At 39.1% G+C, this 15,988-nt stretch overlaps 1 protein-coding gene across 10 annotated transcripts in view; it reads right to left on the bottom strand.

The window, feature by feature from the left end:
- The window catches only part of ERC2 (ELKS/RAB6-interacting/CAST family member 2), a 538,310-nt gene that overhangs the window by 151,274 nt on the left and 371,048 nt on the right, over positions 1–15,988 (bottom strand). For all 10 annotated transcript variants that reach the window (XR_014005105.1, XR_014005106.1, XR_014005107.1 and 7 more), the window contains one exon: positions 9,569–9,716. Coding sequence is in view for 3 of the 10 variants with exons in the window: in XM_081184043.1 (XP_081040169.1) it covers positions 9,569–9,716 (148 nt within the window). In the remaining 7 variants the exon portion in view is untranslated. The remainder of the gene's footprint in view (positions 1–9,568; positions 9,717–15,988) is intronic.

Below are 15,988 nucleotides of genomic sequence, written 5' to 3'. Positions count from 1 at the left end.
CTTAATAGGGGGGGGGAGTAGAACTACTAATTCCCCCAATACTTGATATGCTAGTAATACAACGTATGCTTTTAATTCTTCCTTGTGCCTATTTCGATTGGGCCGCAATCCTAAACAACCTTCGTTTTGATGTAAATCATATCGAATTCAATGTGAATTACTTCTAGGTCAGTGTGGTTACAGTCAGAATGTTAGCTTAAGCGCACAATGCAGGTGTATGATTTCTTCTTTTCAGGAAACAACAGAAATAAAGAAGTTTCAATTCTGTGTTGTTTCTATCCAGGTTTTATTTCATCTTATTTAATAGCAGAAAGCAGCAGGACTTGTTTCAGTACTGAAACAAGTTTTCATCAAGTTGTTGCAAAAGCATCAGTCTTCTACATTAACACAGCACTGCAGATGAGAAGCCAATATAGGGAAATATCAAGTGTTAGCCATGCATTATGCACATAGCATCAATGTACAATGTGATCCTGGGTTCTTTTCCAGCTATCAAGCCAGTTCTGATGCAACAGGAAACTTTGGCTTAACATAAGCCAGGATCTTTGCAGCAATGTGCAATAAGAGGGAGAAAACATGTTAAGGAGCAGCTTGCTGCAGAAATACCCTCAATAAAGTCTTAAGTGCATGTGTGCACAATTGGCCCCTTTGGGGTCTATTTACTTATTAATATCATCATTGTAATCATCATGCTTAATTACAGATCACCTTTCAGGTTACAAATCCTCCCAGATACTGTCTGGGATCTAATTCTACACATCTGACACTAATGCAATACAATTTGTGCAAATGAGGAATGCCTCTAATCCCCAGAGCAACAATAATGACAGTGGTGGCAGTTGGGGGTATTCGGGTTATGGGTAATTTGCATGCTGGGACCTCCTGCGTCTGTAATTAAAAGAAAAACTAAAGATACAGCTGCATGGAGAATTTATCTCAATACTAAATTATATGTGCCATAGTTTGAACAGAAACAGAAAATAAAATTGAGAAACAGGCTCAATTTAAGGTGTCCAACATTAAATAACACTCCACTTGTATAACATACATGAGGGAAAGACGGTAGAACTGACAGTGACATTGATGTCTCTAACTCCATGTATACATTTAAAGGAATTTCCTCAGGGAATCATTAAATGCCGGTTTTCTTCAAAGCTTACAGAAGCAGGACTGACCCTAACATTAGGCAGAGTGAGATCACTGCCTCAAGCTGCAGCTGTTGGCAGGAGCTGGAAGACTGGGCTGCGTGTGCCGGGGAACATATACTCCACCCTCTCTAGCCTGCTGCTCTCAGCAACAGTAGTGGATATTGTCTCATCACCAGTCAGCTTCAAATTCTTCCTCACCTCAGGCAGCAAAATTATTATTAGTAGTACAGTATTAGTATTATTTTCTTTGCCCTTCACTCTAAGGTCCCCCTATTAAATATTTAAAACTATTAAAATATCAAATAGTTTAAATTTAATATTTTTTAAAAACAGTTTTAAACAACTTGTATTCACAAAAGTAAGGGGGTCCTCAAGGGGACACCTCAAGTGTCAGAAGCTATGGTAAACAGGCTTAAGGTTCACCTAGTGTACTGTTCCTGTTCTGGTGGGCATAGCCTGTGAGTAAGCCACAAGCCTTAGTAGCCCAAGAAGGCTAGGCCTCACACACAGGACTTCCAAGCTATGGCAAAGGAAGGGAACCATGTAAAGGGTCGGGAACAAGAAACCACTCTCAGCCCAAAACATAATCAGGGGCACCATCCGAAGCTGATCAGTACCTGATGAAATCTCCAGGGATGAGCGCCTGATAAGATCTGATCTAGGCAAAGTAAGTCAAGGAGACCTATGTCAGGAAGTGAGAGACATACAATGCCCCAACAACACATCAAGGAGGCCCACAGAAGGAGCTGACATAGCCTGTCCTCCCAGCAGTGGCGTAGCGTGGGTTGTCAGCACCTGGGGCAAGGCAAGTAATTTGCGCCCCCTAACCCGTGGATTTGCGCACCCTAACCCTAACCCCCAGACGTTGCGCCCGGTGTGGCCGGGGCCCCCTGCACCCCCCACGCTACGCCACTGCCTCCCAGGTCATACTCAAATTCAGCTACCAATGCCTTTTGTTTATTTGACTACAATGTTGTGATGACATACTTGCCAACTGCACTGGAAAAACCAGGACATCCCAGCAAATGAAACAGAAAAGATTGCTAGCTATGTTAATTTTTATGTACTTCCGCTATCGTAAGATTTCAAAGTTACCTTTTTGGTTCCTAATCCTTCTATGAAGTAGTGAGCTAATGAGTTAGCAAAGATTGCCAAATGCTAGCTTTGTCAGTGGCTGATATATTGTGGACACCTGTGATCTTGGAGTGACTGGAACATGTCTAGGGTAAAATGCTCTCCAGCAGTTTTTGGCCAGTTCCATTTACATTTTTTGGCTGACCATCCGAATAGTTAAAAAAGACATTTGAGAAACACACGAGTAACTCTGAACAATCCTTCAAGAAAATGTATTTATAGTTTTTAAGCTAATTATTACAAAGAGAATTACATCATTGTATAGATTTCATTTAGCAGCATTTATCTTTAAATTCTCAAAAGGAATTCTAGCTAGACATTTTATTTTGTCAACTGCTAATGAACCACTGATTTGGTTTGAGTATAGTTACAATCCTAAAATAGAAATTAGGACGATTAAATACTTAAAAAGCGATGTATAGGTTTGCCAAGCAATTAGAATTTTAAACATTCATGAACTGCTTGCTTTGTAGCTAGCTTAGTTTCTTTGCATTTGCTACAAACCTACTTTGACAAACTTTGCTAAATCTTAAAATATGTTCAGATAGAAAAACTTTAAGCGTTCCTTTTAGTTCTGCACCAGAATGTTGTTTCATATCCACCAACATGCAAATGGGCTCCTGAACATATCATGTTGGCCACAAAAACCGCAACACATTAAACCACACCAATTCAATGGAGGCCAGGCTCAAGACATGTTTTGACTTTCTCCAAAAACTCAGAATGGCTCTTTTATTGACGCATAGCTACAATATATGTGATTTATGTCCCCTTTCAATCTGCTCTCTTCAGGCATATTCTCTAAGCTGGGTCTCTGCTTTCTTCATTATATCCTTCCATTGGTTAAATGAACAGACCAAAAGCTGACAGGCACAAGATTTAAGGAGTCTTAAATATGCCATTTTAAATACTGTCCTCCAAACACATTGGAGTCTATTAGACCTCCCCAGTGAATGCTTCCGAGGATATTTTAGCATTTTGCAGTTATTACAGTGTTTTCTGTATATGATGCAGGAGCTAAAAACAGAATTTCATTTAATCTGAATAAATTTAAATAGTGAGTTTTGGCACAAGCACTTTTTTAGCCCCTTATGCTAATAAGGCTTCAGTTTGCATAATTCAGTCCTAAGCATGTTCTCATGTGTGTAATTAGAATTCCAGGCTAGGCACACTTTTCCTTAAAACAAATCCCACTGAATCAAGTGGAATCTCCTTCCAAGTAAGCATGCTTAGGATCTGGCTGTTAAGGCTTTTACTTCCTTTGCAGCTTCCCTCAACTGTTAAACAATTTCAGCAGTAGCATTAACAACACCTGCAGCATGGAATGACTTCGCTGCTATATCCACTCACTTTTCACTGCCTGCTATCCTACAACTTGCAACAATGTCCAACGGGCATTAGACAGAAGTGACTTGGGTTACAATCCCTGCACATGCACAGTTGTGAAGCTAAAGGCCAGTCCTTATTTCTCAGCCTAACCTACCTGAAAGGTTTGTAGGTTTGAAGAACGGATTAAAAATATGGGGCAGGATGCAATGTCATACTATTAAGATAGTTTCTTCAATGCAAGCATTTTTGCTTCCCAGGTGGAACAATCTCCCTACTCTTCCCCTCACATGCTGTTCTGGGTTTTTCCCCAATGCCAGAGTGTGGATGTGGGGGAAGTATTGGGGGTGTACAGCAGGAGGACAAAGGAATGGGGAGAAAGCCCCATTCTGCTAGTGGGAGTCCTTACACTAGCTACTGTTAGCACATCGGTTTAATTGAATCCAGCCCATGATAGATACATAAACTGGTCATGCCATTAGTGTAATGACTTCTGCCTGTACAACAGGACTTCCTTTCTCTATTGTTTACCCTTACATTCCCCAAGCCTCTGGAGTAGATTTGGGGGGACCGGGGCTGGGGAGAGAGGAAGTTCCATCACACAGACATAAGTCCTTCCACTAATATGTAACCCAAGCAATAAACCTTTTTATCCAATGGGTGAAACATTTGCAGGGGGGAAAACGTTAAACAACAAATGTTAATGTAAGACCTGCAGCTGAGGACCATATACACCCTGAGATTTCTTTCTTTTAAGTAATTGCCACAGTACGTGGAGCTATTGGGAAGCATAAACCAAATAAGGGATGAGAAATACGGTAACTATGCTCTGAGCACACAAAAAGAGCACTACATGCTCTTTTCTATGGAGCAATTTCCACTACTGAACAGAAAACTCAGGTTTTAAATTGAATTGCCAAGAGACTTGTCTAACAGCAGAAATGACAGCATAGAAAAGTGAACACAAAGCTCCCTCTCTGTGGACAATTGTCTTCCTCCTGTATATATCCATCATTGGGGCCTGGCAACATTACTTTCCTTCCTTGCATAATAAATGTTCTTAGCCATTTCAGGAAGAGTTTAACCTTCAACATTCTTTGAAAATGTCACATGGAAACATTGCCGAGCCAATTAGTCTTCACCTGAAGAAGGAAGCTTGAGGAGTCAATCAGATTGTTTAGAATGCTTTATCATTATCTATGTCTGAAGCAAACCTGGATATATTTGAGTTTTGGCAATTCAATCTCAGTATGCGTCTGTGATACATTACACATTCTGATGCAATCAGTGCCCTTGGCATTAATCCAATCCCAACAGAGCTCTATGAGACAATTTGTTATATTGGGTTAATCCACAAAGTTTAATAGCATTGACTATCTGAATCTTAGGACTATTTAAAATATATATATATTTCATACTATATCCGATAAACATATGAAGCAAAACATAATACAGAAAGCATACCACAGAAAGCAGTGTTGTCTTCTAAGGCTGATAAGACAACATACAGTCAGAGCTTCTTACCTTTATACTTTGAACAGGATTTCTCTGCACCCTACACTCCCACATGTTTTCTGTCAGTAAGGGTCATAACACCCAGTATATGAACAGAGGGCAGGTCATTCTGGAGGATAATGTTTGGGTGAGGATACAACAAAGTGATCTGTTTTTCACCAATTCACTCTCTGTTTCTCCATATAAACTGCCATATTTCAGCATAGCTATTTCTTCTGGTCCATAATTTCCCTGTGCTTATTACATCATTATTTAAGGCTAGTGTAGATTTGGAAAAGGTTCAGAAAAAGGCAACCAAAATTATCAAGGATGTGGAGCAACTGCCCTATGAGGAAAAGCTGCATTTTGGGCTTTTTTTGTTTAGACTTTCTTCTATGGTCAGCTACCTCGATCACAATAGGGTTGTTGTTTCTAAATGCACAAAAATAAGGGCATTAGAGGGGGAAATCCAGAATATTTTGTCATCCTAAATGCCTTCAGTGTTAGAAGGACTACTTTTCCTAATTATAACTTCTCTTCACTGTGATTTGAAGCATATCCTATACATGTCTTCTCAGGAGTTAATGCCATTTAGTTCCTTGAACATTACTCCAAGGAAAGAGAGTATAGGTTTGCAATCTGAAAGCCTCTATTTTCTTCCAAATAAAGATGCACCATTCCATTTCAATAGTAATTCCCACAATTTAACATCAGAGATACAGTCAAACCTCGTTTCCTGAATGCCTCTGTTTTGGAATGTTTTGGCCCCTGAACGCCCAAAACCCGGAAGTAACTGCTCTGGTTTTCAAACAATTTTAGGAAGCCAAACAGTTTCCGAGCTGCATTTTTCACACGCACCCCCAATTGACTTTGCAGCCAGTCCATTGATCCTCGGTTTTTGAACTTTTCAGAAGCTGAATGATCTTCCAGAACAGATTAAGTTCAAAAACCAAGGTTCCACTGTATTGAAATTCACCAATATTATCCAAACCCATTGAAATATCTCTGTAAAGTAAGTATCCAACCAGACTAGAGTATGGGTTTAAATCACATTTTTTTAATTAAGCAGGCTTTGATCCAGTCATAGCCTAGATATGGAGGTCTGCTTGGCAACCCCTTGTACACTGGCTTGAGTTCCATGATATAAATATCCCAAGGTGGGATATAAATGTACTAATGAATTTAAAAGGCATACAATATAACTCTTTACAATACACACAACCCAGCTGTTATAAGCTTTACAAAGACCTGACTGGGAAACATCCCAATCTAGCTGATTTGTAAGGCATTTATATATTTAGAAATGGCTTGATTTGAGCCTCTTCCCCTTATTACAAAAAATGGTGGTCTGTCTTTTCTCTTGCCTAGCATATAACTAGAAAGTATAATGAAATGAACATATAGATCACAGGAAAATACATGATTCTTTTTTGCTACAGACTCTCGGTCACATTTCTTGAGGTGCATCAACAACAAACATGATTCATAAAAATAACCCAGTGCATTCAAATAGAACAAAATCATATTAAAATTGAAACCAATAAAAGTGTTCTGAAACCTATTTACATGTTAATAGTTGTCACTATTTGTGTCTCTTAATACGTTCCAAATAAATGTTGTATGAAGTGAAGATCCTACGTTATTTCTGTGAAAAGCAATTGTAATTTGTTTCAGCAAAGGCCAAGCAACCCAATGCCAGGGGCATTGATCAATTTGTTTCATTCAGCACAACCGTGTTTGCAAGAGTAGCACTCCAGACCATGGACCTAATTAGGCCCACCAGGCCATTTTGACCATGCCATGCTCTCTTGCCAGTCACCTGGCATCATATAAGATGTCAGGTGTGAACAGGTAAAAGGTAGCTTGGGTGGGGCAAAATGGGCTGCTGAAGCACCTTCGATCAGTTGATCAACAAGGTTTCAGAAGTACTGCATACATGGCTTCTGAAATGCCAATGATCAACTGAGCTGGGCTGATGAAGCACCAAAAATCAGCTGATTGCTTGCACTTCAAACTGCAAGCCCTTTGCAAATTTACTCTAGGCAGTGCTTTGAAGTCTCGATGACCAGCTGGTAGATGGGGCTTCCAAGCATGGTGTAGGGCTCTTTGCAAGGGCACAATCACCTGACAGTTGGGGCTTCAAAGTGCCACATCACCTGACATCACCAGTCAAATGTTGTCTATTGGGAGTAGGAGACATGGCCTGTCAGCTGGATGTGGTTCCCCACCCCTGCCCTATAGGGTCAAATGAGAGGAACTAAAGGAGCACACACTAAGACATATTGGGGACAGATCAAATCCCCTTTATCCCTTTATCTGTTGATAGCCCCATCCTTGTGCTGTATTATTGGTCATGCTATAGCAGGCATAGGCAAACTTGGCCCTCCAGATGTTTTGGGACTACAACTCCCATGATCCCTAGCTAACAGGACCAGTGGTCAGGGATGATGGGAATTGTAGTCCCAAAACATCTGGAGGGCCGAGGTTTGCTTATGCCTGTGCTATAGCATAGCAAAATGTTGGAAAATGACTTTTAAAATCCATCTGTATTTGCCCCCAAGCAAGAGGTGCAGAAAGAGAAAAGAGGGAAGTTATCTGACATAAGTTGAACATATCTCTATTACCTAGAAAATAAAGAGAATAGTGTTCGAGTCCATGCCACTCAGCTGTGGCTACAGAGAATCCAGAAATCAATTTGTAAAAGTAAGAGAAAGGTGTTGATGGACCTACTGGGCGTACAACGTTTGGGTACAATGTCTCCTATCCAGCTGACTGACCTGAGGCACATGTGCATCATGACTGGAACCCAGGTACTTGGCACCATTGTCTGTGATGAAGTCAGCATCACAAATGGATGATATGTTCATGCTCTGGGGCTGTTTCCTATGTCTATAGACCTGTGGGAAGAAGCTGTAATGATTAGGCTTATGAGGTCAGAACTATAGGAAGATCAGGGAAGGGAAGAAGCAACAGTTTTGCATCCTGTTGCTTAAGGGGTAGAAAGCTACACCATACAATGCATGATTCAAGGAAAAGAATCATAACATTGATATGTTTGGAGGGATCCAATACAATGCTTACATGGCATGCTCATCTATGAATGACTGAATTCTGAAGGACAAGCTGGTTACTTGCAAAGGGTTGGGTGAGACTGGTATGACTGGCATGGCTAGGGATGTTTTCCTACTTTGCAAGTAACAGTAACAAAAATCAAGGCTGATACTGTCACACAGTGGGAAACATCCAATAAAGGCTCATTCTAAAGCATCTCTTTTTCTCATCTACTTTCCCCAGGGTTTCTACAGGAGAAAAAGGTTTGACAATGCATTCCTACTACACACAACACAGCTTTGGCATCTAGGTTATCTGATTATGCTTCTTTTTCCTTAATGCATGGACCTAACCATTAGAAACTTAATAGTGACATAAAAGGATTGCCCCAGCTAAAATAGTTTACCGTAGTCTGTTGGTTGTTGTATATGCATATTTAAACATGCATTCATTCATTCATTCCATTTTTTTATTATTCCACCTTTATATAAAGGCATTCAGGAAGCCACACCTATCTATTTTATCGCCCCACCAACCATGAAAGATAGGTAAGTTTGAGAGATGGTGGCTGGCGCAAGGTAACCCAGTGAGCTCCTTGCCTGAGTGGTGATTTGAATTTGATCCAAATAATATGTTCCAACCACAACCCCACACTCCATTATAGGATGTATTCTATGGCAATTTTTCCTTATCAGTAAAAAGGAATGCAATTTAATAATTATTTTCAGATAAAACATATATTTAGAACATACAACCTAGCATTCCTACAATTTGCACTTCAGAACAGAAGCAAATTATAGTTCAGTTTCTGCTGAGATCCATTTGTAACTTCCAGATAACCTTGCAGAAAGCTAACAAGCAACTATAACACAGCATCTGAATAAGGAGGTACAGTAGATATGGGTTTTAATATTTGATTTGATTTTTTAAAAATGAGATTGTAGCACTCATTTCATGATAAAAGTGGCATGGATGCCAGCACAAAATGGCTGCCATGTGCAGCAAAAAGAAGAGGTGACGATACTCCATAGCGGTAAGTACCATCCCAAAAAAAGCACTGAATACAACAATATACAAAATGGGAACTAAACATAAAGAGTTAGTAGGATTCAAGAGAAGGAACATATCTCAGTATGATGCTTTCTGCTGTTGTGTAATCAGTTAAGCGGTAGCCTCGATGGAAAAAGGGAAACAGGACATGACCGAAGAACATATTGAACAAGCTGAACCGACATGCAACTGAAGACTAAACACCAATAAAATAGTAGTAAGGCAATATGTATCCTTATCCTACCTTTCTTTCCAGCTGTCATAGGCAAGCTTGGTTTAAAGACTTAGTTTCATGTTAGAAGAAAGCAGGGAAAATAATTGCAAATCCCCATAAAGAATGATAAGGAAAAAAAGTGTTTTCCAACCTGTTGTTTTAACTGATGGACTAATCTGTCTTTTTCTCTTTTCAAAGCCATCACTTCTTCTTGAGTTTTCTTTTTCTTTGAAGCAGACAGTTCAAGCAAGGCAATATTTGCATCTTTTTCACTGATGGCAGCAAGGAGTGCTTCCTGTCTGATAAGATTAAAAAATAATAATGAAAACACTTGGAAAACATATGTTTTTTAAATTGAATATTTTAGTGCCTCTGAAGCAAAAGAGGCAACATTAATATATTAGGCATCATGAATGCATGTCTTATTCTGCATACAATGTACCCGCCCAAATTTTCTAGGTTCAATTCTATGTGCTGCTTATGATCAATTTTGAACATGTTTGATTCAGGCAATAGTCCAGACTTCAATGACTGCAACATAAATCTAAGGAACTCAGAGTCCAAATATTGCTAATTTTCATAGTGTGTTTAGAACTGCACACTACAAAGACTGCAACAATTAAATTGCAGAAAGGTTCATTTCAGTTCATTACTTGGAATGTGAAGACAATAAAGGATATTGGGGTGTCTAAAAGAGTTCCAAAATCTCATGTGTCAAGCTTTTTTTGTTCATTCTGACCAATGAACAACTCAAATATCTAAACATGATGGAACCTAATAAATTTAACACCTGATGACACAACATTTTAGCATATAATGGTACCATACGTCTTCTCTATATAAAAGCTAAAATTAAACTGTCATATGTACAGCATTCAGGCAAATTATTATTATTATTAGCCTTGCTCCATGACATTAAACAGTGGCTTGGATGAAACTGATAGAAACAAATTGAAACAAGATATTTAGAGCAGTTGTGGGATCACGTTAACACTGAAACTGGGGACTTCATCATACAGAAATGACTAAACCCACCCATGGCAGGTGATCCTATTGGTCTTCAGACTGGTCTGTCAGGACCCAAAACCAAGTCACAGCCTGATCTAAGGTGGGTCACGACACCAGCACTACCACCATATAAATATATGGTTAAAAAGAAAAAAATAAGAAATGGGTACCTAAAATCATGTTCAAGTTAAAGATGAGCCTCAGGACTAAAAAGGCTGAAAACTACCATGATATTATAGTGTCAATTCAAAACCAGTTTATGTCTCCTCATCCAGTCAGCTACCACTATCAGGTCCTGCTGGTCCTGGGCTATATATTTTAAAGTGGATATAACTACATGTCAGAAGAATGCTGCTTACAATACCAAGCCTGTATGAGATTATGTCTCCAGAAAGGACCCCAAAGATTGAGCTAACATATCATGTGGAAAAGTTAATAGAACATTATTGAAACTGTTGGCTATTTGCAGACTAGTTGCACTGCAGAAAGCTTGCTGGGGAGACCACACATTACAAGGAACACAAAAATAACTTTAGCTAGGTTTTAATAACAAAAACAAAAACTCCTTTTACATTAATTCTAATATATCGATAAGCATGACCCAACCACCAACCCATCCCCCAGGGTACTGAGAGAGCTAGGTGCTGCTCTTTATATACTATACCCAACAGCTTAATCACCACAACTAAACAGCACCTGCTATACTGCTTCACGGCTGTAAAACTAGGTCACGTTATTTGCTCTGGCCCTTAAAGAAATACACATCTTGTGGAACAATAATGAACCTTCAAATTTAAAGAGACCATTCAACATTTCCCCTGTGGTTCATTATTGTTTTTTGTTGAGCAAAATATCATGGAGAAAGAGATCTTGCCAAATATCTTCCAAACGGTTGCAGAGAGTGGGGGATTCCAAACCAAGCAACAAACTTCGCTTCCATTCTGTTCCTGGGTTGCTTGGGGAGTGGTCTAAAGGTGTTGACATAGTTCTCTCTGTGAAGTTAAGCAGGCCTCTGATTGGGCTTTATGTTTTTATGAGTCAACCTGGGTAACCCAGTGTTTTAGGGACGAAGTTAATCCAGCCACTTGACTATTGGGGATTAGTAAAGAGTCCTAAACAATTTTAATGTCTCCTCTCAATAACGAAATTAGTACCTATATTTTGTAAAACTAATAATAAAGAATGCATATATTTTTATCATAAATATATAAAAAATCTGAACATGTGAAATATTTCATAATTAAGTGGGCACAAAATGTAAGAGAAAAATATTGATGGGACTATGAGGGAAAATATGACAATGTCACAGATTCTTGTTACAGAACAGCAAAGTGGTTAGTTTACAAAGGAATATACACAGGCTACCCAGCAAACCCATATTGCCTGGACCACTCAGTTTGTTTCTTTAATAGTGATTAGTGGTGGAGTCCTGTGCAGGTCTCTGGGGGCCTTTGCGCACAAGTATCAGTGGGCTCTTTGTCCCCTCCCTTTCTTCCTCAAACCACATCCCTTCTCCCTATTGGCTTCACCCCTTTAAAGTAAAATAAATATTGTGGGGCTTATTACCCTTCCACAGTGGAAAGGGTAACTTCTCTCGGATTTAACCTTCCACCTGAATTCAAAACGAATATACTCCCAGTCCTTCTCATGCCCTCCTCTCCCCTTAATTCTGCCCACAAATAAATCGACTCCACTTGAGGGGAAATAATGAAATTCTCACATTTTCTGAGCCTATCAACTCTCAGTAGAAGGAGCCCACATGCTCATTTGAACAGTGAAATAAGAGGAAAAGGAGAAAACCCCTTAAAAGAAAATTAATATTAAACACACAGTGATGGAATCTCTTTAGCATTGTAAATTATTAAGCAGAAAATTAGGCAGAAGCATTATACAGGAGATGGCTGCTCTGGAAGATATATATATTAAACATTCCATGTAGCAAAAGTATCCCTCAAATGATGTTTATTATCCTGGGATAGCAGCAGTGAAACAGAACTCTTCAGTGGGGCAAAAGGGCATAAAGGAACTCTATCTATCTCAATTCCCCATCATAGAAGTGGAAGGAAAACTTTAATCAAACCAAAGCAAGCCCCATTTGGGGGTATGTTTCCAATGGGCAGGTAGGGGCTTCCCGCTCTGGGATAATCAAAAAGGCATGACCTTCTGAATGTGTTAGACCAGGCATAGGCAAACTCGGCCCTCCATATGTTCTGGGACTACATCTCCCATCATCCCTGACCACTGGTCCTGTTAGATAGGGATGATGGGAGTTGTAGTCCCAAAACATCTGGGGGCCGAGTTTGCCTATGCCTGTGTTAGACCCTCAAGTGGAACAGGGTTGAAGGGAATAGCTGGGCTGATGTAGACTGGGTGCTTCAAATCTGCTACAGATGGTCAGATGAAGGTGATCATCAGGACAAGGGTGCTTGGGAGAGTGACTTGGAGAAGCGCAAGTTGTCACTGATCAATGAGTCCAAAAACCAACATGGCTGCCCCTCAGGCACTAATTTGATACTGAAAGAGAATGTGAATGCACATATGCATACATTCTAAATTCATTTAGTACACATATAAGAAATACGGTATGTGAAGAAGTGTGCTTCTGTGTAAGAACAAGCACATACATGTGTGTTCAAGAGATCCACAGTCTAAACAATGTCAAAAATAGTATATTTTAATTTGTAGAAGTGGAATGAAGAAAACACACACACACAAATGGTTCTAGCTACGCTAAAAAAAATCCTGTTAAGAATTAAACACTAGCAAATGCTCTCTTTTGATTGCTGTTTAACAGATTAACCATTTTAAGAAGTCTCCTAGAAATCTTTTTTTAAAAAAATTGCCTTGCCACATCACAGTCTATTTAAAAGGGAATAATGTAAACACTTCTGTTTCACTCCCTCACCTACATTAGTCAGAGAACAATATTCTCAGCTTTATTAATAGGAACTGTCCATAACTGTTAGAAAAGTAGATAAATGAAGTGATATAAAATTACGATTTCATATGTTAACAAATACGAAAAAGCAAGAGCGACCGGTACTGTAATTCTTACATCCATTATTATGGAATGCATTTTGTGTAAGGACACAAAAATGCAATTAAAACACTGTAATTGAAAATGTTTGAACTAACAATATACACCCCACTCTTCATGTTCCAGTCATAACTGAATGGAAAAGAAACCGCTCAATCAACTTGTCTCTATAATTGTTGTTTTCTTTCCCTTCTGACCCCAAGTATTCAACTTTAAGTTCAGTAGGAGGTTATGTCAGAGAGACAGTGATGAGAGAGATCCTATTTGAAACAACTTCTTTCTTTCACCCCAAAAAGGAAAAAAAAGTTATGTTCAAACGTGCTATTAATCCACAATGGTTGCACATGTACCTTTAAGGAAATACACAAAGGAACATTATCTACAGTTAAAATATTTAATCCATGCAGCCGTACCTGAATTAGTGGCTGGTATTTATAATTTGCGTAAGAGCCTAATACATAATGACTTCACAGATGGCAGTCCAAAATTCTAGATTTATGTGAAGAAGTTGACCAATATGAGCTGCAGGCTGCATTCAGGTGTGGGGTGCCTTGTGCTGGCTTTTGTGGTCATAGTGCTAGCACTTCTGTTCCAATTTCCAATGTTACTTTTACACAGCAGTACCTGTTGCAGTATGGAACTGTGGCTTCATTTGTTGAGATACTGCCATGTTGAGCTAAATTGCATTAGCACTAGTGGGGATGATATGATGTGTAAAAGCAACATGCATGTTTCCACTCCTCTCCCATTCCACACATGCGTCCTTTAGTTCCCACATGAAAAGTGCAGGCTTTTAAATAGGCGATAGAAAGTGAAATATACTGGGAGACCTTTCAGCGACTGACAGCATTAAATGTGTTGGAAAAAAGTGAGTTGAATGTTTAAAACCTTCTTCAGTTCTAATCATGGCACTGAGGACCAAAGTAGGTATGATATTAACTGCATGATGTCAAGTAATTTGCCTTCTTTCATAAACATAAATAGCAGCTGGGATTGAGACTGGGGCACATGGGGAAGTGGTTAACCCTTTCCTCTCAAATCATGGCCCCCATGAAAACTGTCCTGCAAACCTCAAGCCACCCTTAGAGGGCAGCACCAATGGACCTTTCCGTTCGGGACCTGATAGCAATTTCAGGGTTGGGAAGGTTTTCATCAGGACCACAACGCCCATTGAGCCATTGAGAAAAAACATACACACCCTTGTATATTTTCCTTGCAGAAAGAAAAGAGGTTTGTGGGGTGAGCAGTGAGCAGAAAAATAACACAAGATGAAAGGCCGAAACACTTCTTCACCTGCCAGTCTTTATTCCAGATCGCTGACTGCCACATGTGCTAAGTGGTTTACAAATTGTTGAAAAAAATAAATCAAAACAGAAGCATTACATGCAACTGTGTGTCACATGCAATTTGACCTGTTATGAAAGTAGTACTAGCTCTTTATACTTCAAGAAATGTCCAATCAACTGACCCATACACACCTGACAAATTTGCTCTTCAAATTCTGTCCCCTATGCATGCACGCCAATTCCTGAGGGCCAACACTCAATGTTATTTTTTTTAAAGAGGGCCGTGGGCCCCCATTGTTTAGGGAAACACAGAGCTGGGTGTGGAGTGACATCAGGACATTGTATAACATTGTGTATGTCAGGATGTCATGTTGGCCCCTCCTCAATGTTTTTTAGAAGATGGTGCCTCTGCCCCTATGTGATCATCAAATCATTCACACAAAGTAGCCAGATAGACACTGAAGACTATAATTTAAAGTGGTTGTATTCTGCTTTAGGTTCACATGAATCCAGATAAGAACACATAATTTATTTATTTATTTATTTATTTATTTATTTATTTATTTATTCATCGTCGTGTATGGCAATCATGAAAGCACTTGAATTTTGCACTTAACTGTATATTGTAAGCACTTTTCATAAAACATTTTAAATCTCAGTATCTCTGTTTAAATTTAAAACTTCAGAACCAAACCCTTCCCTGTGTGGACAGCCATTTTGCATTTTGTAGAGATGCAGTATAAGTTTAACTGCTTCAACCTAAAAAAATTAACAACACAAAGGATCAGAAATACTGGAGGGTGAATCCAATTGCATGTGAATACAAAGGTTTTGTTTGTGTGGAACATAGCTCTGCTCAAAGTCCAGCTAAGCCAAACAGGATGAACCAATACTATAGGCAATCTGTCATTGTCAAGCTACTTGTCTTTCACCGTTGTATTTTGTATGCATAAAGGACCAAGATAAAAGTTGTTTGTAGAAAGAATGGTTTGATCCCTTGAGCATAGTATTCAACCCATTTTGAAGCTCACTTAAATTTACACGCCTTGTGTGGAAATTATTGTTGTTTTTCTAACCAAGATTTTTAAAATAACTAATCAAAGTGTAAGAATCTTCTAAAATAAATTATTGTAGAATGCAAGCCTAATATTGATGTTCCATAAAGCTTTGAGTTACATAAATGACAGGATTATCCTTGTGAACAAACCAAATACTGACTACCTTTGTCCAGAAACTAAAT

Source organism: Podarcis bocagei (genome assembly GCF_964188305.1).
Source record: "Podarcis bocagei genome assembly, chromosome: 2".
Lineage (NCBI taxonomy): Eukaryota > Metazoa > Chordata > Lepidosauria > Squamata > Lacertidae > Podarcis > Podarcis bocagei.
This window is presented reverse-complemented; position numbering and strand designations above follow the sequence as displayed.